At 49.9% G+C, this 23,313-nt stretch overlaps 7 protein-coding genes across 7 annotated transcripts; 5 read left to right on the forward strand and 2 right to left on the reverse strand.

The window, feature by feature from the left end:
• Positions 1-1,615: 1,615 nt before the first annotated feature.
• On the forward strand, positions 1,616-2,571 carry T310_6439 (uncharacterized protein; the record flags this gene model as incomplete). Its single annotated transcript, XM_013470740.1, has 2 exons — positions 1,616-1,669; positions 1,720-2,571. 2 exons carry the CDS (start codon positions 1,616-1,618, stop codon positions 2,569-2,571), a joined length of 906 nt encoding a protein of 301 aa, XP_013326194.1.
• A 2,833-nt stretch (positions 2,572-5,404) lies between these two features.
• T310_6440 (uncharacterized protein) lies at positions 5,405-6,012 on the forward strand (the record flags this gene model as incomplete). Its single annotated transcript, XM_013470741.1, has 3 exons — positions 5,405-5,747; positions 5,801-5,889; positions 5,953-6,012. 3 exons carry the CDS (start codon positions 5,405-5,407, stop codon positions 6,010-6,012), a joined length of 492 nt encoding a protein of 163 aa, XP_013326195.1.
• A 1,851-nt stretch (positions 6,013-7,863) lies between these two features.
• T310_6441 (Trans-aconitate methyltransferase) lies at positions 7,864-8,911 on the forward strand (the record flags this gene model as incomplete). The annotated part of the gene is made up of 3 exons (XM_013470742.1): positions 7,864-8,247; positions 8,294-8,420; positions 8,466-8,911. 3 exons carry the CDS (start codon positions 7,864-7,866, stop codon positions 8,909-8,911), a joined length of 957 nt encoding a protein of 318 aa, XP_013326196.1.
• Positions 8,912-9,230: 319 nt separating this feature from the next.
• T310_6442 (Taurine dioxygenase) lies at positions 9,231-10,471 on the reverse strand (the record flags this gene model as incomplete). Its single annotated transcript, XM_013470743.1, has 3 exons — positions 9,231-9,334; positions 9,399-9,733; positions 9,828-10,471. 3 exons carry the CDS (start codon positions 10,469-10,471, stop codon positions 9,231-9,233), a joined length of 1,083 nt encoding a protein of 360 aa, XP_013326197.1.
• A 4,316-nt stretch (positions 10,472-14,787) lies between these two features.
• Positions 14,788-18,128, forward strand: T310_6443 (uncharacterized protein; the record flags this gene model as incomplete). Its single annotated transcript, XM_013470744.1, has 8 exons — positions 14,788-14,993; positions 15,404-15,591; positions 15,799-15,970; positions 16,420-16,694; positions 16,737-16,761; positions 16,807-17,162; positions 17,198-17,903; positions 17,957-18,128. 8 exons carry the CDS (start codon positions 14,788-14,790, stop codon positions 18,126-18,128), a joined length of 2,100 nt encoding a protein of 699 aa, XP_013326198.1.
• Positions 18,129-19,300: 1,172 nt separating this feature from the next.
• T310_6444 (alginate lyase) lies at positions 19,301-20,065 on the reverse strand (the record flags this gene model as incomplete). The annotated part of the gene is made up of 1 exon (XM_013470745.1): positions 19,301-20,065. The coding sequence occupies one exon, from the start codon at positions 20,063-20,065 to the stop codon at positions 19,301-19,303; it is 765 nt and encodes a 254-aa protein (XP_013326199.1).
• Positions 20,066-21,047: 982 nt separating this feature from the next.
• Positions 21,048-22,160, forward strand: T310_6445 (uncharacterized protein; the record flags this gene model as incomplete). Its single annotated transcript, XM_013470746.1, has 5 exons — positions 21,048-21,093; positions 21,332-21,404; positions 21,677-21,833; positions 22,017-22,087; positions 22,136-22,160. The coding sequence occupies 5 exons, from the start codon at positions 21,048-21,050 to the stop codon at positions 22,158-22,160; spliced, it is 372 nt and encodes a 123-aa protein (XP_013326200.1).
• Between the last annotated feature and the right edge of the window lie 1,153 nt (positions 22,161-23,313).

The following is a 23,313-nucleotide window of genomic DNA, read 5'->3' on the forward strand; positions in this document are numbered from 1 at the left end:
ACCACGGCGAGATACCTGCACAGCTAGAGCGCGCGATTCAGGAGGAATCGACGAGTATCTTTCGAATAATGACCAATAGTACGGAGGACAGTCACCGATAAGACTCTCCTTGGTTTATCAGTTGAGTCCATCCGCCATTGATTCTGAATTCGAACTGCTAGTGATAATCTCTGGCGAAGCAGTTCATGGCGTACTCCGTACATGTAAGGCTGACACTGCGTTCATCCAGGTGGAAACGACGCTAGAGGCGATAGTGTCGAAAAGGAGCTTTCTGGCGGTCAGTTGCATGCATCATCAGCTGGTCTGGATGGCAATTTGGATTCCGGCCATGGCGTATAACCATGACAGTAAAACAGAGCTCTTAACATTGAACACATTACTCCGTACATCGTTGCCATCTCACTTTTCCATAGAGTACTGAACTGACTGTATCAGAGAGGACTTCACATCTCGTAAGCTAGTCTACAGTCTGTACTCTGTATGTATCTGTACGGAGCAAGGAGCACTGCATCCAGATAAGAACTTCCGCGGAAGTCGGCACTATCAACAAAAACACCGTTGGCGGCCCACTGACAGGACCGACTAATTAATTATTGCCGGCAAACGCACGCCTAGATAAGTGATCTCCGCCAGACGTGCCGATCTCACGCCAGAACGGCAAGGCGAGCCTGCCAAGCGCGAAGTCAGTTTGGACGCCAGGCGAAGCTTCTCCACAGCCCCTTTATTTCTTGCCCGTTACGGGAAAATTCGAGACAGCAGTCGTCTAGGACTACTCGTAAGCACCCCGATGATCGTTAACGACTCGGTCTGTGCCTGGGTAAGATCGTCTCTGTCGGCGCCGCAGCTTGCTCGCTAATGCTGCGTGACAGGGGTCGGAGACCGGTCGTGCTTGGCGTCGGCAAAGGGAGAATAGTTGGATATGCACGCCGAGTCGCTGCATGAGTACGGAGTATACCGTATGGGGGAATCTGATGGATGACAGTCCTGACCTGGATGTGTCTGCAGGTACCCGTCAGGTCGACACACCTGAGCAGTGAGTTTCTTGACAGACACTCTACCGACCTATGTAGCTTGTCATACGACGGACCACTTGACAGATTATCAGATTACGCAGTCAACTTGGAACTATTACATGTTTGTGTACGCGGCAGACAGAAGCATGCAATGCAGATCTGAATATCCCCCGCGGCACGAGTCAAACTGGGGAATCGGAAAATGGGCCAGGCCAAGGGCCTAGACTGGACGATGCAGCCTCTTGGTTCTGGCCAGCTGCAGGGCCAGCAACTATCACTGGCTGTGTAACGGCCGCAGGCTTTGTTCTCTCGATCGCTAGCGTGGCCTGGACCCTTGGCCTGATGGGAGTTTCTCTGCAAAGAAGCCCTGTCCAGGGGCGGTCGAGATGGATACAAATTCGATCGACGCCCCAGGCTCGCGTTGTTTCTGCTCGCTCCGTTCAGCATCACTTTCAATCCCTCACTTTCGTTCAGCTTGTTGATATTCGTCGTCGCTCATTTGCTGGTCTCAGCTTCCGTTCGTTTCTTGTCGATAGTCTTTGCACTCTCGAATTATACCCGTAATCTTCAATTTGTGTCATATTTGAACCTGCCTGTTCAATATGCGATCTGTTTCTGTTCTTGCGTCTGGCCTGGCCCTCGTGGCCTCTGCTTCGGTAGGACGATCTCCCTCTCTTCTTCTGAGAGCGACGACTGACTTCTGCAGGCCGACAGCCTCATCAGCATCCCCGTCGGTCTCTGTGGCGCCGTCCTGGGTGAGGTTGCTTGCAAGCAGCAGACCGCGGCCCCCGGTGGCCTGATCAACGTGCCGCTGAACACTTGCCTTGCTGCTCTGGGCGAGGCCAAGTGCAACCAGGTCAGCTCGTCGACCGGCAGCAGCGGCTCTCTGATCAGTGTTCCCCTCAACATCTGCCTCGCTGTGCTGGGAGAGGCGGAATGCCAACAGAAGGCCACCGCTCCGGGCGGTCTCATCGACATCCCCATCAACCTGTGTCTCGCCGTGTTGGGAGAGGCAGACTGCTACTCCCACAGTGGAAGCGGCTCTTCCACGGCCGAAGTCAGCACTCCAACTATTCCGTCTGTCAGCGTCCCTGTGCCGGAGGAGACCAGCACCCCGTGTGAGACGGGCACTGTGCCTGCGCCTGCTTCTGCCACCACGGCGACTGTCGTGCCAACTCCTGGGGTTCCAACTCCTGAGGTGCCAACTCAGTCTCCTGCTCCTGCTCCCGTGTCTACGCCCGCTACTACCGTCCCTGTCGTGGCCAGCTCCTACCCTGCTGCTCCGTCGTCCGCTCCGGCTGTCCCTCCTGCTGTGTCTCCTAGCGGCAGCGTTGTGCCGACGTTCGTCACCTACCCCAGCAGCTACTACCCTAGCAGCACCCCTGCTGCCTCATCTGGCTATGCTGCCCCCAGCGGTGCGGCTGCTGCGACTGGCAGCTGGAGCAAGCCCTCTCCAAGCTCGACTCTGACGCCCTTCACTGGCGCGGCCGACAACGTCAAGCTGTCCGGCTTCACCATGGCCCTGGGTGCTCTTGCGGCTGTGGTCATGCAGCTGTAAATGGGTGGATTGTGATGTATTCATATACCATGTTTGGTTTTTGTTCTTCGTCTGGCCTGTCCAGTATTGTTGGTAGATAGGTAAGCAGGCTAAAATTTTGAATGGATATAATGTGGCGGTACTTCTCGTTAATACTAATACTATTCAATTCGATTCATCTTGGACCTATTAGATCTTGTAGAATCATGAAGATGAATTTCACGTAGATGAATTTTGTGTTCGTGGTTAACAACATTGAAAGTTAACTGATAGTCACTGGCCCCTTTTCTCCGCGAGGATATGTTGTAGGAGGCAATCAACTGCTATTGCATTGGTAACTCTACTTGATAATCTACGGCCCTGAAGGCAATCTTTTTCTCTTAGTTGGAAATCCGAGCAAACTCTTAAATATTTCGTTCCAGAAAAATAATTCCTTAATTGCTCGGCTAACTTTTTTTTCTCTTGTTAAATAATTTCGTTTAAAGAAACTGATTGTAAATTATACATTTAAATGTCTAATTCGAAGAAGGAAAAGGGTTGTATATAAATCTTAAAAATCATATATTTTGACTTCTGAGTGAAAGAATTCTATATGAAGGCTATATAACACTTCCAAAATATATATATATTTGTAAAAATATCTAAAAGAAAAAAAATAAAAAATGGGATCTTCTCTTGAATAATTATTCACTGTATCAATCTGTTGGAAATGGTGTAGTGTTTGGCTTCTAATATACCAGAGTACAGTCTGCGGAAACTATATACTTTGAATGTATATCGAAAACTGGCGAGAGCATGGAATCTGTTCCGATTCAAGTCGAATGACTTATTTTTTTTAGTGGAAAATAACTAAAATATTCAATTTAGATAACTATCTCTATTTTTTTTATATGAGAGAAAAATCTTATAGTTGCTATATTATCGTCTTGTTGAGCGATTATTATATACCAAAATTGCCCCGATTTGAGTTGAGGGAAAATACGAACGGAGAACGCTGACTAGGTACTCTTGGTTCTTCAGCGTACTCGATATCCAGTCACCTTGTGCTATGACCACTGACTACTCGATGAGATAATATCTCTGCTGACCAGGCAAAATTCATTCAGCAGTCAGCAACCTGACAATACAGACCGCCAATGCCTGAGGACATGCCTTTCTGTCTCACTCATCAAGAATTACTTGTTGTGAACTCATGATCATCGATGAACATTTCCTTACGAGTGTACAGTACATTCATACTGTGTACCTTGCAGTTATTCCACATCAAAGACTGTCCTACTCATGACTCACTGCGGTCGAATTTCCTGTACAAAGCAAGGGTCGGACTACAGTGAGGAGGACACGATTTCGATTGGCTTCAAACAAGCTAATAATTCGAGATACCCAGCTCTGCTATTGCTGATTTCTTTCTCGCATTTATCATCGGCTAGTGGCGGCAGATTTGTAGCGCTTACAGTTTGCTATCAAGAAGATACACCTATATGTAACTTTGGTTAAATTAGCAAGGCTCGCTATCCTGTTTACAGTCGCTGTTCTCGACCGTGAGTAGAAATGAAAAGAAGAATGTCGAAAAGGTATCGAGCAACTTTGAACCCGGTTCCTCCATCTATCGCACATAGAGGCAAGAATAATACTCACAATCCAGGCATTTGCTACGTCTCTTCTCGACCGATTCCATTTCCACTGCATGAGGTCTATATCCACTGTCTCACACAGCCTTAGAAACCGCGCAGCAAGCAGAAAGTGAGACACACAGCAGAGGAGTAGAGTAAGGTACTCCGTACATACATACATGAACATGTATTTAGTTCGACCAAAAAAAGGTAAGAATAACAACCCCCGCAATATTAAAGCAGCTTAGCTTGGGGCAAGCAAGGAAACTAAGTGTCTACGACAGTTAATTCAATAACCGCCAACCATGCATCGTGGCGGAGGCGTTTATTGCATCTTGGCCGGTGCAGATCGGACCTGTCAGACCGATCTGCTGGGGGCGCCCCTTGCAGCCCTATCCACCACACTATTGTTTCCCCATGCGGCAAGCTGCCAGGTACGAGGACGGCACTGAACCGATTCGAGCTGACTACAGCAGACTCTCATAGATTTAATTTTTGGTTGATCTTATTTTCTGTTTTATTGCTTTGCTGTTATTAGTAGATTGACTCGGCAGGGACAACCGATCGCTGGCCGAACTGGCGGGTCAAGAATCTCCACACCTAATACGGAGTACAGGAAGTACTCGATCAGTGAGATCTCTGCAGGATAATGACAAAGCAGGTAGCTGTCTATGTTGATGGCGACTATCTCTGTATACAATGTAGCGTCAACCTCCAGTACACCAAGGACAATTTATAGATAACTATAATATGTGTATTTGAGCCTGCCAGATAATGACATGTACAGTACAGTACAGTCAACCGATAGAAGCCTTTGAATCGATACTTTTGCAGTAATCCACCGGTGGCTGCTTCTGGATCTAATTTCATCACAGCCCGATCTCCTTGCTGCAGCTGAGACAGGGCGCTCGTGTGGCTTCACTGAGCTTCCCCAGATCTCCTTGCATCACTTTACATGATTGGCGAGTCAACTCATCTCACTGCATCGTCGAGGTGCAGCTATCTACAACACTGGCAAAGACTCGAAAGTACTGACGAAAGAAGTCTATATAAACCGCCGAAAGCCCTGTCCAAGACTCTCCTTCATCATCAACAAGAACATCACAAGCAAATCACTTCTAGTACATCTAGTACGACACTTTTGTTCATACACTCTTTCCGACCAACTGCGACCACTCGTTCGAGCTATTTTTACTACATTTCGGGTTTATATCCTTAGTTTAATAATCACATCTCTCAAAATGCGTTTCAACATCGCCTGCGTTTCTGCTGCCCTCTTCGCGGCCGTTGTCACTGCCGTCCCTGTCGAGACTATTGTCGCTCGCCAGGAGGCCTGCCCTGCTCCAGTTCCTCAGCCTGCTCCTGCGCCTGCGCCTGCTCCTCAGCCTGTGCCTGTGCCCGTGCCTGCTCCGGCTCCGGTTGAGCAGAAGCAGGAGATCAACAACTATCAGTGCGGCGCCAACACCTCGCTGCACTGCTGCGAGACCGTCTCCGACACAAGCAACTCGCGCGTGACGCAGCTGCTCAACGCTGCTGGCATTGACCACCAGGAGGCGAAGAGCAAGGGCCAAGTCGGGCTGACTTGTAAGTAGCCACCCAGCCCTACATAGTGGACAATTCTGACAGGCTTTTGTCAGGCACCCCCATCACGACCTCTGCTCTGGACCTCGCCAACGGCAACAAGTGCTCCAGCGGTGTGACGGCCTGCTGTGAGAAGGCCCAGCAGGTAAGCTTAGCTGACCACATCTGTCGTATTCCATGAGATGGCATGACTAATGGTTTTCCACAGATTGGCCTCGTCAACCTCAACTTGGGTTGCACCACTATCCCTATTAACAGCCTGCTGTGATGACTGCTCCAGTATCGCAGTGAGACAGTGATGTTCCACGGGAACAACGATCACGACAATATGTCAGCGTCACTTTGTGATTGTTCGGGATTTAACATATATTTGATTTGATTTCATTTGATTCGATTCTGTGAATTTGAACTTCTTTATACAGTTCTTCGAAGCTGTATAGTGCGAGCTGAGTAAAGAAATACGGCTTTTTTACCTTTTTTCCCTTCATTTTGTTGCCAAAGCAAAATGGCGTAGATCAGGCTGCACCACGACTTTTCCTATCCAGTTCTCCGTAAGGTGAAGGGTGTGCCAACCAAGTTGTAATCGTCAACAACCAAACGATCGGTGCTATCGAACCTCACTGTGAGGCGTGTCATGTACCCAGTGCCGTTGTAAACCATACTCGAATATTTTCCAATACACTAGGTGAATTACGTAGTAGAACAGAAGAAGACAGGATAGTGGGAATTTATCGTACAGGCACGGACCTGTCAGCATGTCTGTACGCTGGTTTATCCTCGACGATTAAAAAGAGTAGAAATAACGAGTTTTGACAGTCGGCTTTTTCTTTTTTTTATCTTCCTCTCTCTGCTCTACAGTCCGTAGAGTAGTTCGATCCAACCCCGACAGCATGTTGCATGACTGAAGAATAATCACCACATCCTCCCTGGTAATAAAATTACCAAATATCAAAATAAAAAACGAAATATTAAGCGACGAAGTCCGTACGCGCTTGTCGAGGAATGATCTGCGTAGCAATGTCGACGTGGATGTTGTTGGAGTTGTCTAGAGATATATATCTGCGGATACGTATATATGTCGACGAGCTATATGCACGCGACACGTATTATATCTACAACAGAACAATAAAACCTGCATCTATAGATTCTTTTTGCTTCATTTCTTTTTCTCAGAAAGAAAAGAAGAATGAATGAATGAATGAACAGAAGAGAAGAGCATTCCTGTATCTACTGCATTTTTGTTGTTTGAGTCTGTCCCTGTGATTTGATTGGTCCAATCAGTTGTGTCGAGGACAGGGACGAAATCTGATTGGCGGAGATTAGACGTAGATGGAATGGTCTATTATTATCGCTTTTTGGTGAAATAAAAATCAATCTGAATTGAGCATTACTGAAGACTGATCTGGGTCTACTTACTTATGTCTATCCATGGGACAGTTTTGTTGTTACTTACTGTATATTTTTGTCTGGCTTGCCTGAGATACATCACAATCCCGCCAATCAGTTTTTACATCAGGTATCTACATGCAATCTACAGTCCTGTCCGATAGGAGAGAGGCACTAACCCTTCTTTCCCTGCTTTTGACTACCATCTACTTATTAAGACCAGACGAATGAACGAGTGATTGATGACGTTGATATTTTCTGCTGTTGGATCGGATTGGATTGCTCTCACGCACGGATTTCGGTGTCAAACAGCAGTTTCCGTTCCCGACGGACACTAAAACTACCTACCTAACTCCTATCTACAGATTGCTAGATTGCTGCCTACAATTTAAAGAAAAAGATTAACTTCGAAGCCGACTAACCAGGGCTCCATCTCCTCTTTCTCGTCAATTTCCCTTTTTTTTTTCGAGAAGACTACCTGGTTGGTCAACTCATCGCTGGAATGTTTTTGCCTGCGGAGTAGGAGAAGGCGATTGCGCGTTTTAACTCCGGTGATGGAGAGACTACATGCGGAGTACGCATGTTCCTAGGTGGCTGAGTCATAGGCAGCTGAATTAAATAAATAAACATACAGTAGTACACGTTGGTACATATCTCCATCGTTCGCGGACTGAGCTTGGGAATCATTTCAGTGAAATTAAAAAAATAATCCTCCCGCCTACTTATTTTCAACATGACCAACTCCAAACCCTCCGATCCAACCTTCCGCTTTTACACCAGCGACCAAGCCAAACGCTACGCCGAGGCTCGCCCGTCCTACCCGCCACAGCTATACGACATCATCCTCCGGCACCACGCCTCCACGGGCGGACGGTTCGACGTCCTGGTCGACGTCGGGTGCGGGCCGGGGAAGGCAACGCGCGATCTGGCGGCGTCGTTCGCGCACGCCATCGGGCTCGATGCCGGCGAGGAGATGATCGCGACGGCGCGCCGGTTGGGCGGCGTGACGGCCTCGGGAGAGCCTGTCAGGTTCCAGGTTTCGGAGGCGGAGAGGATCGCTGATACGGTGGAGAGGATTGAGCAGGGGGGTGTTGACTTGCTTACTGTGGCCACGGCGGTGGGTTCTCATACTGACATCCGGATCAGTGTTGTTGTTGTTGTAGAGACATGTTGACGTTGAATCGATTCAGGCGCACTGGTTCTCCATGCCTGAGTTCTGGGACCAGGCAGCCCGACTCGTCAGGCCCGGAGGAACGGTGGCCCTGTGGACGTGCTCGTCGCTTTACTGCCGTAAGTTCTGTATCCCAATCACCTTGTCACAAACTGACGTCGCAGACCCATCCACGCCCAATGCTGCCGCCGTCCAGCAGGCCCTGGGCCATCTAGAAAAGGACTTCCTCGAGCCGTACATGCTCCCCCCGAATCGCCTGACGCGGGACATGTACGACCATCTGCCCTTGCCGTGGAACGTCGATCCGCCCGTGCCGGCGTTCCCGGAGTCGGAGTTCGTGCGCCACGAGTGGAATCGGGACGGCGTCTTGACGGACGGAGAGGACTTCTTCTGCGGCTCCCGCGAGGTTAGTCTGGAGGTGCTCGAAAGGGTGCTGGGGACGGGTAGCATGGTGACGAGATGGCGAGACGCGCATCCCGAGCTCGCCCACACGGACGAGGACTGCGTCGTCAAGACCATCCGGCGTGTTCGCGAGGCTCTGGGTCCTGAGTCCGGCGACAAGATCAGGGCGGGTGTGGCAACTGTTATACTGCTGTTTAAACGGAGATGAGGCTGAAGAGTTCTGGTGTAGATGAGATTGGGGTTTTAAGACTACATGACACGTGATGAGCACCAATGAGCACGTGGACATTTACCATCTTGCTCTTACGCAGCAAAATCATAGACGTAGAGAAACTCTATTAGCTAACGTGACTCGTACATAAAATAATAATTAGTCGCGGGCCCATCAATAGGAATCAAACCAGAATTAGTCTAGGGTCTATGTGTCCGATAAAAAGAAACAACTAGAAAAGAAAGAAAAACCAAATCCAAATCCCATCCAACGCCCGCTAAAAGAAAACCCATCAAACTCCAAAAGAGAAACGCCGTCACTCAGACACAGGGATCGGCTTCTCCGCAAGTGCGCAGAGCCGGAAGATATGCCGGGGCTTAGCGCCGTGCTCTTCGTCAAAATAGTCGACGACCGCCGTGTCTGCATCCCCAGATTAGTCAGGTTTATCAACTACCAAGCAACGTAGGGCGGAGGATAGACTCACGGATTGTGGAGCGATTGTCAAACATGACGATCGTCTTCGGCTGCCACCGCACGCGGGCCTGGAAATCGTGACCGGTGATGATGTGCTGCAGGAGAAAGTCTAGCAGCACCTTGGTCTCCGGCTCCTTGAGCCCCTGGATCTTGGTGATGAACTCGCCATTCACGAAGAGGCACTTCTCCCCCGTCACGGGATGCACCCGCACCAGCGGGTGAACCGTGTCGACGGGATCCTTTCGGACCAAGCCCCCCGTCATACGGGCGTGGGCGATCATCTTCGCAGACGAATGAACAGCTTGGAGACGGTCCAGAAAAGAGCGGAACGTGGGGGAGAGCCGCCTGCGCGTGGGGGATCACCCTCGAAATTAGCCTCGTCCCTGCAGGTCATGCATGCGGTCTAAACTTTTTTTTTATCCTAGAACGGGGATCTTACTTGTAGGCGGCGTCTGTCGCGGCAAAGACGGTGTCTCCACCAACCTCGGGACCCTGCAGCAGACCCAACATCACGTAACCTGGCGGCTGGATCTCATAGCTCACGTCCTGGTGCCACAACGTAGTCGTGGTGCGCTGCTCCAGGAACCGGTTGATCTCGTCTAGATTGCCGTCCCGGTGGATGATGTGGAACCCGGGGTAACCCTTCAAGGACCCCGAGATTGGCTGGTAGTTCGGTTTGCCGAAATACCGCATGAATTCATACTGGCGCTCTGGACCTGCATCGATCAGGTCCTGGTCGGGGAACGCCACCACCTTGCGTTCCGCGATGAGAAGAGCGAGCTCATCCTTGGCCTTGTCGGACAGCTGGCTCAGCTGCACGCCCTCGACGACACTGCCGATCCAGGGCTGAATGTGCGTGACTTTCGCCCCGCGCAGCAGATTAGGCTTAGACTTGTCCTCCACGCGTAACGCGGGGTCGTGGTATTCAAAGGGAGGCAGCGGATCGAACCAGATCTTCTCCCATGTGGGCAAATACTCGGGGTATTTGGTCTTGCTCTGGGATTCGCTAGACACCGTGACGTAAGGTATGTTGATGTCGTAGCTTATCGGCTTTTCCGCAGTGGCGGTAACCGTTTGAGACATGGTCGGTCTGGTTGAGGCAGTGTTCTTTCTGAAGTTTTGCTCGAAAAAGAACAAAAAGCGAAAAAGGACTGCCACTGAGAAGCGTAAAAGGAAAAAAGAAGCTCGCGAGGTTGCCGCCGAAAAAAAAAAGAATCGAATGTGACCTTGTGCTTCAGCTCCTGCGTAGATATAGGTTTGCTCATTCCTCCTACATGACTAATTTAGCCAGACTTCGCAGAAATTGTCTAAGAGATACGGTCAAGAGCTCTGAACCAGTCATTTTTGCACTGCTATTGACTTGAATCCCCACTCGTCTCGAGTCTTCATTTTTGCTAGGCCGCGGCCTGCAGCTAAAGGTCTGCTCAGGGATGGCGACGCCAGCCATATTCACTCGCTCAGTCAATGATTGATAACGATGATATCACATGTGGGAATGCTTCCTTGCCAAGAAGGTCGATAAAAAAGTAGCGGTCAGGCTGATACAATCAAAGAAAAGCTACCAGCAAAGCCAAAGAACAGGCATCGGAATTCGGGATATTTACCAGAAATGTCACGATAGACCCGAGTCGTGGAGGTCGGGTACCGAGTCCAAAGCTAGTTGGATGGATAGCCCGTTACAACGACGGGATCCAAGCCTTTCCAGTGACACGAAATCAAGCACCTTGAGCGTTAGCACGCAATGGCGATATCGGACTAGGCAAGTGGATATGCACGACTTGTGGCCGGCTGGAATCGACGTCTGATAATCCCGTCAACAGATAAAGAAGCATGCACCATGCTTCCTGCATGATTGGCCAGCGGTTACCTGCCGGTTTACGCAAGATAACCGTAAACTAATATCTGCATCCCTGTTGTCGCCGGTAGCTTATGCATGAGAAAGACCAGAATATGTCACCACTCTGTAAGGCATGTCAATTCGGAAGGGTTATCTGACAGTTCGCAACCCACCGTGCTGTACATGTCCTTGGCAGTGGGGCAAGGAGACTGGGATTCCACTTTCTGATTTTGTTTCAAGTCCGTCAAAATCACCGTTGGACTTTATTGGGCTAAGAAAAACCTTGATTGTGTAGTTAATTTTCCCGGTCAAGGCACTCGAAGAACTCCTCAATTTTATGGCATCAAGGTTTAAACTTAACGGACACGGTTCGGTCCGAACAAACCAGAGAAAACGAACTCCTTCTGTGAATAGTTTTCCGGCTCATGCCGGATGCTGGTAGTCCTCGGTCGTCATCCCAACAGTGTGCAATAACCGATTTGGGAGGGAGGGACTGCACTGGTGATCGGTGGCATAATCTCCCCGAACAATGACGCCCAACAGCCCCTCGCACATGGCCGATCCTGCCACCGTTGGCTTCTAGATCAAAGCGCAGTGGGTTGGACCGGCTGCGTTTCGTCATTCCTGAGCGGAGCAGCTTAAGGTAATTTCTTTGACTTCTCCCGTCTTTTTTTAGGCTGCATGCCTACCGGAACGTAAATAGGATCGTGCGACCGACAGTCCGCGGTGCTAGTGTAGCGCAAGCTCACCGCCTGCAAGACGATGCCGAAGCCGCGGGAACTTGCAGGATAGGCTCAGTGGAAGAGCATTCGATGAGCATGTTTTTGTCTGGGCGATGATAAGGATTCCGCCAATCCTCTTCCGCGCAACGCTACTTCCTTTGTGGTCAAGGTCGATGCACATGCTCCTGAGTGACCGTTAATATATTGTCAAATGTCTACGCTGTACGCCGTATTGGACTGACATAAGAAATGGAAAACTGCTGCAAGTATTGAAGGCGACGTTAGGCACTCAGTTTCAGGTGCGGGGATCGTCCTCCAAGTGAGGGGAGACTTGCCAATTTTCGACGAAGTCGCGAAGACAATCCAACTTGAAATGGACACCGTGATTCTCGGGGCAACTGCTGTCATAGTCATGATGCTCCAAGCTCTGCATGGTTATCCACATGTAGCAGCCCTGATACTCCAACCGCCAGTAGTCGCTGATGCACGAGGCTGTTAGGCTTGCAGGAGTTAATTTATTTTCCTGGCCTGTGCGCGTTGCGTTGCAGGGGTTGGTAACCCTCCCTCACTGCCGGGAACGATCCGAGCCAACAGAAAAAGCAGCCCTTGCTGCCACAGGTATTGACGCAATAAAAATTTTCTTCAGTGTACTCCATCCATCCGTAGCCATAAAGTCCACGTCTTTTTTTTTTCAATAATGGGCCGCACGGAGTACGAGTTGGAATGATCCCGATGTCGGAAGGTTCTGTGCACACCGCCGCAGTCGGTAGGACGATCCGAGTAAGCTCGACAACGGCTACCGTTACTTTCTCCAACCGTGTTGTCCTTCAAAAAATAAAATTGGATCCTGAGAATATCTGACCGCAAGGTGCTCGCGCGAATCCATCACGGTTCGTTTTGTAGCTAGGACGAAGCTGTCACGGAGTCCTTAGGTGCCTAGACGGGCGTGAGGCTCTCCACTATGGAATTCTGGATTCTGGATCGGGAACTTCGGAACCATTCTATCAGCCCGCCGCTAAACCTCTCCAAGGGACAAGTTAAGCTCAAGGTTTTCCCCTCTCAGTCGTCCCAGCTTGCCGTCTGTGGAGCTCCTCCCCTTCGTTGACCCGGGCAGATGAAAGAAGCAAAAAGTCGGTGACAACAGACAAGCGATGCTTCCACGCATGTAATAATCACGACATTTTTATCTTCTACCAGAAAGATATCTTCAAGAGGCGCGGCGGCTCTGTTGACGGACTACGGCGCCTGCTTTCCTGCATGCTTGCAGCCGCCAGTGTCGGGATGGCTGTCCAATCAACGCACGAGAAACCCCACTTAGAACACGCACAGTGCTTTGGAACCGCAAACTCGGTAATATCACGAACTTCGTGCAGCGCGTATTGTAGATCTCTTGACATCCACGCCAGGGATAGCGCACATCGCTTTGAATGCCGGGCCAATGGCTGCGAGCGGCAGCTTGTCCTTGAAGTAAGGAACCGTGAGAATGGGCAGACTGTTGACAGGCAACGTCTTCCCATCTCCGTTGCGGACAGAGGTTGGGTCTGTGGAATACGTACATACATAACCGGTTTGTAAGAATGTTATGCACTATGATCGGGTGGCAGCAAGACTGGAGACAGTAGCGCTGGCCTCGGGTGGAGACGGCTAAGTGCTTGACGGGAGATTCCGAGGAGAGCAATTTGGCAGGCCGAGTATGGAGTACAATGAGTTGGCTGTACTCCTGTATTCGCTGCTCAGGCCGTAGGGGGTGGTGGGGAGCTTTAAGTCGAGCAGGTACGAAGTACATTTCGAGTGAATGGAGGGGATTGCTGTCTCTGCGTCCATTTTCTGAGATGTCTCACAATGCTAAGTCAGTAAGCGGTACTTATGTTCTCGAGCGGAAGTCCCACCTCTATTGCAGACTGCATGCGCGGTGCATCTGGGACAGTCAGCTTCCAGTCCTGGCTATTGGTAGTCCAATTCAGGACAATAGTGAGATATTGAGTGATAGGCTAACGACTGTTATCATTGAAGGGGCTGTTTCCAGAATATTGACAGGAGCTTCATTCTTGCGTGTGAGATAGTTGGTAGACTGTCTCGGACTCGAAGGCGCATAGAGGTTTCCATCACCAGCCGAGCGTGGCGTATCACATGATAGCCAGCCTGCTCCGTGACAAGTAAAGAACATTGGTCTCCTCACGCCAGGCCATGCATGCTCTGACATCTGTAGCCTTGCACGTCCTTCTTTAATCTCGACTATTTCTTTAATCTCGACTATATATGCGTCTTGCGTCGTGTTTCTCCTGCTTCGTCATTCTTAGAGACCCAGCTGGCTGCGGGTTCCTGACAGTCAGATCCTAATAAATCTTCCAGCTACGCCTCGTATCACATCAAGCAGCAGGATCGTTCACGACCTCGATCAAAAAGCTTGTTCTGCAAAAGATTAGTTGGAACATTGGAGCCTTACTGAATCGCATGGATCGTCTCACCTTTCTGCAGATGCCATTGCATCGTGAATAACCCTCCTGCTACGCCGCAAGCAGTCCACTGTCAGCCGTCACTCATCTATCGCGTTATCTCCGTCGCAACCTCCGACAGATGTTCCACAAAAACATGCTATCGGGGGGCCGAGATAACAATGCTGCATGATGGTTACACAGCTGATTTTCTGTCTAGCAGATGCTCGTCCCGTACCGTGGACCCATCTTTTGACAGGCTTTGCGAGCGAGTCAGGCGCGAGGCACAAATTATAAAGATGTGATCGGTCATTATTTTTGCAGCTGTCCATCTGCAAAGGTAAGAGGATCTCGGAGCAGATAATCGTTGCCGATGATGCGTGAAGTTTTTCTACTCAGCCAGCCATGCCCTCGATTAACAAATCATGGTGCAATACCACGATTGGAGAGAGGATAAATCGAGGTGAATCAGACACCAGCTCCTTACTCGACAAGTGGTCATTAGGAACACATGTGAAAGTGCCCGGAAACTCCGACACCCTCAACTCACGACCAGGCCGTTGCCTGGGCACTGTGGCACAGAGTCATGGAAGGACAACTCAGCATTTCTGGTATCTATTTTGAAAATCTTTGTTGTTTGAGAGCAATATTTCAGTAAGGCACGCGCATACCTGAAAGTCGAGAATTAAAGGATCAGCTCAATACTCCCTCCCATTTCCTTCCTTGGTTAAGGCGACGCCATTTACGCAAGAATTACACTCGTATTGATAACTACTGGGATAGATCTCGCCTCGATCACCAGTTAACAATCATCCTGTATAGTACTTGGCGGTGCTGGACTGTCCTTCGTACCATCCATGGAATCTATATCTTCAAAGTGGACGCAGTACTCAACGGCCGCCTGGATTTATATATTTTGATCCTTCACAGGGAGATCGGATACCAAGTCTTGAGACAATAGCGACGATGGATATGATTTGTATTCCTTAGCGCAAGTAAAGCCAAGAATAATTGATTCTAGCAGAATTACTGCCGCCACCACCTCTTATCAGAGCTTCGATCCAAGTCCAGAACAAGACTACGGTGTGTTGTACCACAGCCGGATATGCCCTCCTATCTCGACTTTCCAGGCGGCAACGTCGGTCCAACACGTCTGCAGTGAATTTTTACTGTCTATTCCAGAGTTGCACAGACTATTGCTTATGAAAAGTACGTGCAGCCTTTTCTTCTATCTGATTCTGGCCCTGTGTGTATCGACGTGTAATGATTTGTATTGGCTGATGACGTGATCACGTGACCAACCGATTCGGTTCGTATACTCCGTATACGGAGCAGTAATAATACGGTCCCTATAGGCCCCGTAGCCAATCCAAGCATTCCTTTTATTTCTAACAAACAGAAAAAGATTAGACACAGATAATAAAGAAAACAAATTAAGGGAAAAAAAAAAGGAAAAGCAAAAAGGAAAGGACAATTCCCTAGCGGGGAGTCGAACCCCGGGCGGCCGTGTTCTCCAAGCTGATTGGATGAAAGACGGCTATGTTACCGCTACACCACTAGGGACTGTTTGTTGCGTGGGCCGCACCCAGTATGTTTTATCATTGGATCTTGACCTTTGCTGCTCAGAAAATTTTTTTTGATTGGCTGGATAAGTCGTAGGGATATGTTTTGATGGCTACTTTTGGTGCATAAGAATGTCGGCAGAGCTCAGTCATCTGCAGCTGGAAAGCCAAGCTGAAATAATATCCGAGTCTTCAGCTCGGCATCGGCGTCGGGCTTAAGAAGGATTAACGCCGGCGGGCGAGGCTCTGCCAATCAGAACGGGCGGGCCGCCGGACACATGACGTCGATCGTGGAGACGGGCATCACCTCCCCTCTCCTTCGCCAACACCGTCACACAGCACTGCAGGCAGACACGCTGCACTTTTCGGTTCCCGAGATGACGAGAGTTGACCCAGCCTGCCTCTCCGGGGCCAAGGGTTGTGCCAGCTGCAGGGTCCTGTGCTAAAAGGCATCTCATGCTCCGGCACTCTTCAGCGTCTGTGATTTCCCGCGCGCACGACGCACTCTGAGTCCAGACTCGGGATTCGGATTGGGAAACACGAGCCCTCGTGAAACTGCTTCCATTGCCATCGTCCCGGTGAAGCCTGCGCCGTCGCCATCGCAATTGACTCTGGAGCCCTCCAGACTCCGCGATATCGTCGAGAAGCCCAGCCGCAGTCATGTCGTCCCCGTCACAGTCAGGGTCGAAAGAGGAAGGCGTCGAGACGGGCCATGCCAATGGCAGGGCGTCCACCGATCGCCCGAACACGGTGGGATTCTTCCATAGCGAACTGAGAGATGTTCGTTGGCAGGTGCTGCGGCGATGGGCGTTGACCGGTGAGTGTCCTGTCCATCCCGCAGATGATTGTGCTGGCTGACCAGACCGTCATCAGTCCTCGGCCTTGCGGTCTTCATCCTCTCGGTCCTGTCGCTCTACTGGGGCGTTTTGTTCGGGGTTGAACAGAACCTGCCGTCGCTGACGACCTGGATTGTCGACTTTGACGGAAAGGTGGCTCCCTACAACACGACGACGCCGGTTGTCGGCCCGTTCATCACCAATGCCTTTGCGAATATGCATCCGTCGACCTACGATCGCCTGGGATGGACCATCCGGTCGGCGGAGGAATTCGACAACGACCCGTGGGCCGTCCGCCAGGGCGTCTACGACGAGCACGCGTATGTCGCGATCATCATCAACCCCAACGCTACTGCGCTCCTTCGCGCCGCGGTCAACGAGGGTAACTCGTCGTACGATCCTGCCGGGGCGGCGCAGGTGATTTACAACACGGCTCGGGACCAGAATACGATGGCGAGCTACATCCTGCCGGCGCTGCTGGACACGCTCATCCCGGTGGCCAGTGGGTTCGGATCGCACTGGGTGCAGCTCCTGAGCGCGAACGCGTCCAGCCAGGATATCTTCCGGGTGCCGCAGGCGGTGAATCCGGCCATAGGGTTCACGTTGCTCGACCTGCGTCCGTTTGTGCCTGCGGTGGAGACGCCGTCGGTGACGATCGGACTGATCTATCTGATCATCATCTCGTTCTTCAGCTTCCCGTTCCTGATGCCCGTCCACGCGCTGTTTGTCCAGGGCAAGGACCACCGGCCGCTGCATCCGATGCACCTGATCGTCTGGCGCATGGTGTCGAACATCGTCGCGTATTTCTTCCTGTCGCTGTGCTACTCGTTCGTCTCGCTCGCGTTCCAGATTCCGTTCTCCAACCCGCCGGCGCCGGGCACGACGGGGGCGACAAACCCGAACGGCTACGGGAAGGGCTCGTTTGTCGTGTACTGGATGCTGAACTGGGTGGGGATGGCGGCGCTGGGGCTGCCGAGCGAGAACATGGCGATGATCCTGGGACAGCCGTACAGCGCGATGTGGCTGATCTTTTGGGTCATTACGAACGTGTCGACGGGGTTCTACTCGCTGGATCTGGCGCCGGGGTTCTTTGCGTGGGGATATGCGTGGCCGCTGCATCGGAGTAAGTAACCTCTTTCTGCTGCTGTTATTGGCGAATGCTAATCTGGCTATTAGTTGTCGAAGCGTCGCGCACGATCCTGTTCGACACGCACTCGCGGATCGGCCTCGACTTTGGGATTTTGTTCGCGTGGGTGGGGGCGTCGATGGTGCTGTATCCGTTTGCATGCTGGTTCATGAGATGGAAGATGATGAGGGGGAAGTAGCCAGCTACAGCTGGCTGAGGTGAACTCGCTGGAATACGACACGACGGACGACCTTGTTAGGAGTGGCTTGCTTGCATGTCTGTATGTACATGTTTAGAACGATTACCCAGTACGTTTGATGTTAGTCTTCATGTATGAGAATTACTTAATTAGATTGTTGCTAGTGATATCCAATGATATGAGATAGTTTAATGCCTTGCTAATTAATAATTGATACTATATGTAAACCTAGACCGTAGTCTTAATTGATTAATAGCATTATTGCCGACGTAAACTGGTTCTATACATAAACCTAGGCACTTGTAGTAGTCTTGATTCATTAAACCACGCTGTTTACAGCACAGCACAGCATGGCATAGCATGTATACTCCATAAATGCATACAGAGTATTACTAACACTATCGATCGACAACAGCGTGACAACTCGCAAGAAAAATAATTTGTTCAATTACTGTAGTTAGATAATCCATTTACGCAGATAAGATCAGATCAGATTAGATAATTACATTTCGACCGACAACAATTGCAACCAGTATCAATAATGGGGCCAATTCAATCCAATTCAAGTCAAGTCAAGTCAAGTAAATTAGTTAAACAATCCATTTCTGCAGATTAGATTAGATTAGATTCAATCGACAACACGAAGAGGCGAGGGCCTAGAACCGGGAAAGTTGCAACTTACCGCTGTTGGCAAGTCGGGTATTACGGGCTACGGACTGCGGGCTAAGTCTCGGGGAACGGGGGAAGTGTCGGGGGGATATACTCCGTACGCTGGACTCTGGATTCTGTGGATATTGCATTTTTTTTTTCAATGTATGTACTGTACATACGTAGGTGAAAAGTACTGGGATAAAGGAATGTGGAACTATTTGATTTGCCGAGCATATTTATTTGCTTTGTCTTGGATGGGATCACGTCGAGTCTAATATTATAATAGATTAGATGAGTGAATCGTCATTTCCTAGTAATAGTAGCTGGATATATGAATTTTTTTGGTGTTTAATGGGCATTCATGCTACCAGGTTTCAAATACTTTGGTCTAGTTGACTGTCAGATGAAATGGGAGTATGAAGGTTCATGTTCACACATACGTATCAATGGCATTGAAATGGTTGCTTTCGAAGAGGAAAAGATTTTGATTCAACAGTATGTACATTCCTCACACGATATATACATGACTCAATTATCGAAGTGTTTAATGCTGCACGCTGATCTCGTAAAAGTGCACTTCGGACTGGCTCGAGCCCTGGTTGTAATTGCCCGCCTTGAAGTAGCTCTTGGGCGCGTCCAGCTGGTATGTCGACAGGGTCTGCTGCGCGCCGCCGTTGATGCTCACGCTCAGCACGTTGCTCTCGTAGCGGATCTCGTACGAGAACTGCGTGTTGAGCGGCACGTTGCCGACCTTGGTCATGACCTCGTTGCCGCCGGAGCGCGTCTGCTCGACGCCCATGGTCAGGTCGCCGTTCTGAGAGTAGTACAGCTCGCACACGGGCTTGCTCGACACGCTGTCGTCGATGTGTACCTGGCCGATGACCGTGCCGTACTTGCTGTTGTCCGCTTGCACCACCGTCAGCGTCGCGCTCAGCCGGTTTGTCGCCGCGTTGGGATCCCAGCTGGCTGCGGCGCCGCTCGAGGGGTCCATCTCGCGCAGCTCCGTGCGGCAGTGCTGGCTGTTGGGCGTCGTCACGCAGCCTGTCGAGGCCGGGTCGCCGGGGACCTTCATCACCAGCGAGCCGTCGTTGCTGTCGGTGTAGAAGTAGGATGGGTTCTGGTAGCCGTTGCAGCCCTGCAGCTGGCTCGACGAGATGGTTGTCGGGTGGCCGGACGAGCCGATGGGCAGCTGCAACTCCCAGTAGCTGAGGTCGAAATTGCCGCCGGGGGCGCAGCTGGGGTTGAGGGCTGCTGCGAGGGTGGAGAGAGTGGCCACGCTGGCCAGGCTGAGGAGGGAGCGGAGGGACATGGCGATCGATCGGTCGATTGATTGTTCAATCAAGGTGTTCCTGGTGGAGTGTGTGTACAGGCGAATTGCACGGATGGTTACTGTTCACATCGGGAGCAGCGCGTCTTTATATCAATCGACGATCACCACGATGCTCACAGTCTCCGCAGATTACTCCGTCCAGACGGTCGACATATCCGCATGCTTACGGTGCATCACCGGCCGCGAGATCGTCCGCTAACCGGTGAAACCGGCGATGACAGCCGGGGTCGAAAAACCGGGCGAGACACTACTCGATGAATAATTAGCCAGGGGCCAGTAATCTTAATTCCATACCCCTTGTCTGAAGTTTCCCCGCTGTGACTGGCGGTGCGTTTCAGGGTCATCTGAGTCAGCCAGCTGGAAGAATAACCTTATTTTAGGCGCTGGTCTGCTGTTTCAAGTCAAATCAAATCAAGCCAGACCGGAGAAAGATCCACAGTATTTACTGTTCTGGAGAATACTCCGGAGTACCTAATGCCCCACGATGTCAGCAGCGAGGTGGATGTCAAAGGCAGATGTAACCTTCCAGGTTGGGAGGGGGCCGAGTCGGAGCACGTGATAGCATCTAAGTACGGAGTACAGCTTACATCGTCTAGAGATATTCATAGACTGGACCCTGAGCACCTGTCAGATTTTAGTATGCAAAAAATCGTACTTCATTCCTGTTTCCCTGGCACTAAGAATGGAAATTCCATACACAATTCTGTACGAACAGTCCTTGATTCAAAGCTGGTGCGATCGATCATCTTAATCTAGTGAATAGGAGTTATTTTTATCTATTAAGCTGATTAAAACAGAGGATCATACTGATACAACATCATTTAGTTCTGATTAAAATACGGAGTTGATATTAGGTGTAAGTTATTAAAATTCTTGCAGGATTTGTCATACGGATGATCTCCTTACAGCTCTGTCTTGGGTAAAAATGCTTCTTCGCCCTCAATCAACATGTTGAGCCAGCATGACAAGGCTTACCTTTAGAGGACCGGAATTGCGGCCGTCCGCTGGTAGGTCCAAAATATCGAATTTTACCGTTTTGTCAAAGTTCAAAGACTTGTCTTGCGTGAAAGCGCCGTCGAACACTACCTACAAGTGTTTGATGTCTGAAGCGCCATTACACCTGTCGCAGCTGGAGAGACAACCATTAGCTGAGCGACAGAGGAATCGATATAATTCCCATGCAGCCGCAGAGTGGCGCCATGACTTCGATCCGCTTGCGGAGTAGCAATACGTAGACTTGGGCAGAGTACTGGCCTGAATGCCGCGGTCGACACAACGGACGCATGCGGGCTTTCGCCCGTCAGTGTCGTCGCGCTGAGTATGTCAGCAATCAGAGTAATAACAGGCCATCTCGAGCTGGAAAACTCCGAGTACACGTATATTCCAGAACTAGAATCCACCAGATGAACCCTGGCTGTAATTACTCTTACTCTAGAAGTTGAGGTACAAAACAGAACGCCTACATTGGAATGTGGCTCTTTTGATGTTCAGGGAATATGTAATCCCGGATTTTAAAAATCTGTAGTTCTGGAACTTAATATTAATAGAAAAAATTGATTGCTGACCAATCGCTCTTTAAATGATCTTCAGACTGAAAGGAACTGCTAGATTATCTCAGGTTATTCCAGTAATTACCATGTCCCATCTCCAGTACTACGCCTACGAGGTTCAAGGTGTCCTCAAACGCCAACGATTCCGGTATGAGAAGCCGTTCGCGTTGGATACCGGATTGAATGCGCTGGGCAACGTATGAAAATCCATCCTGTTCTTCTTCATTTCTTTCTCCTCCCTAGTAATGATAATCTAATCGTGCAACTCAACCGGGGATGTGAGACCTAAGACCACAGAGAAAAGTGGTTAGAAATTCGTTCGAAAGAGTGTAATTGATCAGGCGATTCGTCAATTTAGCACTCGAACAGTCAGCCTATAGGTTAACAAAGAGCTAAGCGGGACAGGAAATAAGAACATGGTATCTAAAGGTTATGTGACACAGAGTGAAAGGTAACAAAAATGTATAGAGTAGTAAAAAAAATCAATAACTGTTTTCAGGTTAAGAGTACGGATCGAACAATAACGTTGATATGAAGGTCCCAATGCAGACCATAATCCGTGATTAAGACGAGGTCGTTTTTCAGCTTGTTATTGGAGTATAGTATATATCAAATTACACCTTTTTTATCAAAAAAAGAAGATTATTCTCGCCTTACAACATTTCCCATATAGGAAAGTATACTAAATCGAGTGCATTGTTGTATACATGTACTACTAGATAGCAACGAGGCGGCCTTTCTTATCTCGTCTCATCCTACATGTAGTCTGACCATTCATAGATTCCCTACTGATAACCACTGAAATATTCCCACGCTTACTGCACGAGTCGCCAACCTGACGCAATCATGACACACACAGGCAGCCACACACCCTACAGTAGATATTCACAGATCAAGCAGAGATTGGATATTTATATCTCCCTCCTCAGCCACTTTGCCTGCAATAGTCGTCTGGTCGGAAGTTGTTCCCGAATTGCTTGCTTGCTGTCTCTGGTGGGTGCGGACTGGCTCGGAAGAGACCTCACGAGAACAAGGTTAAGCTTATTCACAACTCGCACCGGCAGAAGACTTCTAGAAGGAGTCAAGCTGGCAGCATTGCCATCGAAATAAACACGACAATGGCATGGACATCACCTCCGAACTTGCCCCCGCCCCCGTGGCGGAGGACATGGTATCATCTATCAGCCACCAGCCACCAGCCACCACGACAACCAGAACAGCACGATGGATGCATATAGACACGATCAATCATATTCCCTCGACGAGCAGTGATTTAATAAACCTGATTATTCAGTCAGGCGGTTCTGCCAAGGTATATAAACCAGTCCTCAATCCCGAGACTCCGGCTTGGATTTCTTTTCCGATTCATATATTATCTTGTTGATTATCTTGCGTGAACTGTACATACGTGTACACAGGCAAACTGCTTTGTTTTTATTATCACTTCATTAGCATTAAGCCGAAAGGTCTAAAAAAAAAGAAAATGCCTCGTGGAAGATCCACCTCCCCCGATCCCGCGAACCAGGAGCGGGGATACAAAGCGTGAGTTGCATCAACACCTTCTTCGATTCACCTTACATACTGATGCTCTACAGCGCAATCCACAACCCGCGCGTCTCTGAACCCGCCAAGCAGCGCGCGCGCCAGGTTCTTGCGGACCAATACGGCGAGAAAGAC

The sequence above is a fragment of the Rasamsonia emersonii genome (assembly GCF_000968595.1).
Source record: "Rasamsonia emersonii CBS 393.64 chromosome Unknown ctg1118621760408, whole genome shotgun sequence".
Classification (NCBI taxonomy): Eukaryota; Fungi; Ascomycota; class Eurotiomycetes; order Eurotiales; family Trichocomaceae; genus Rasamsonia; species Rasamsonia emersonii.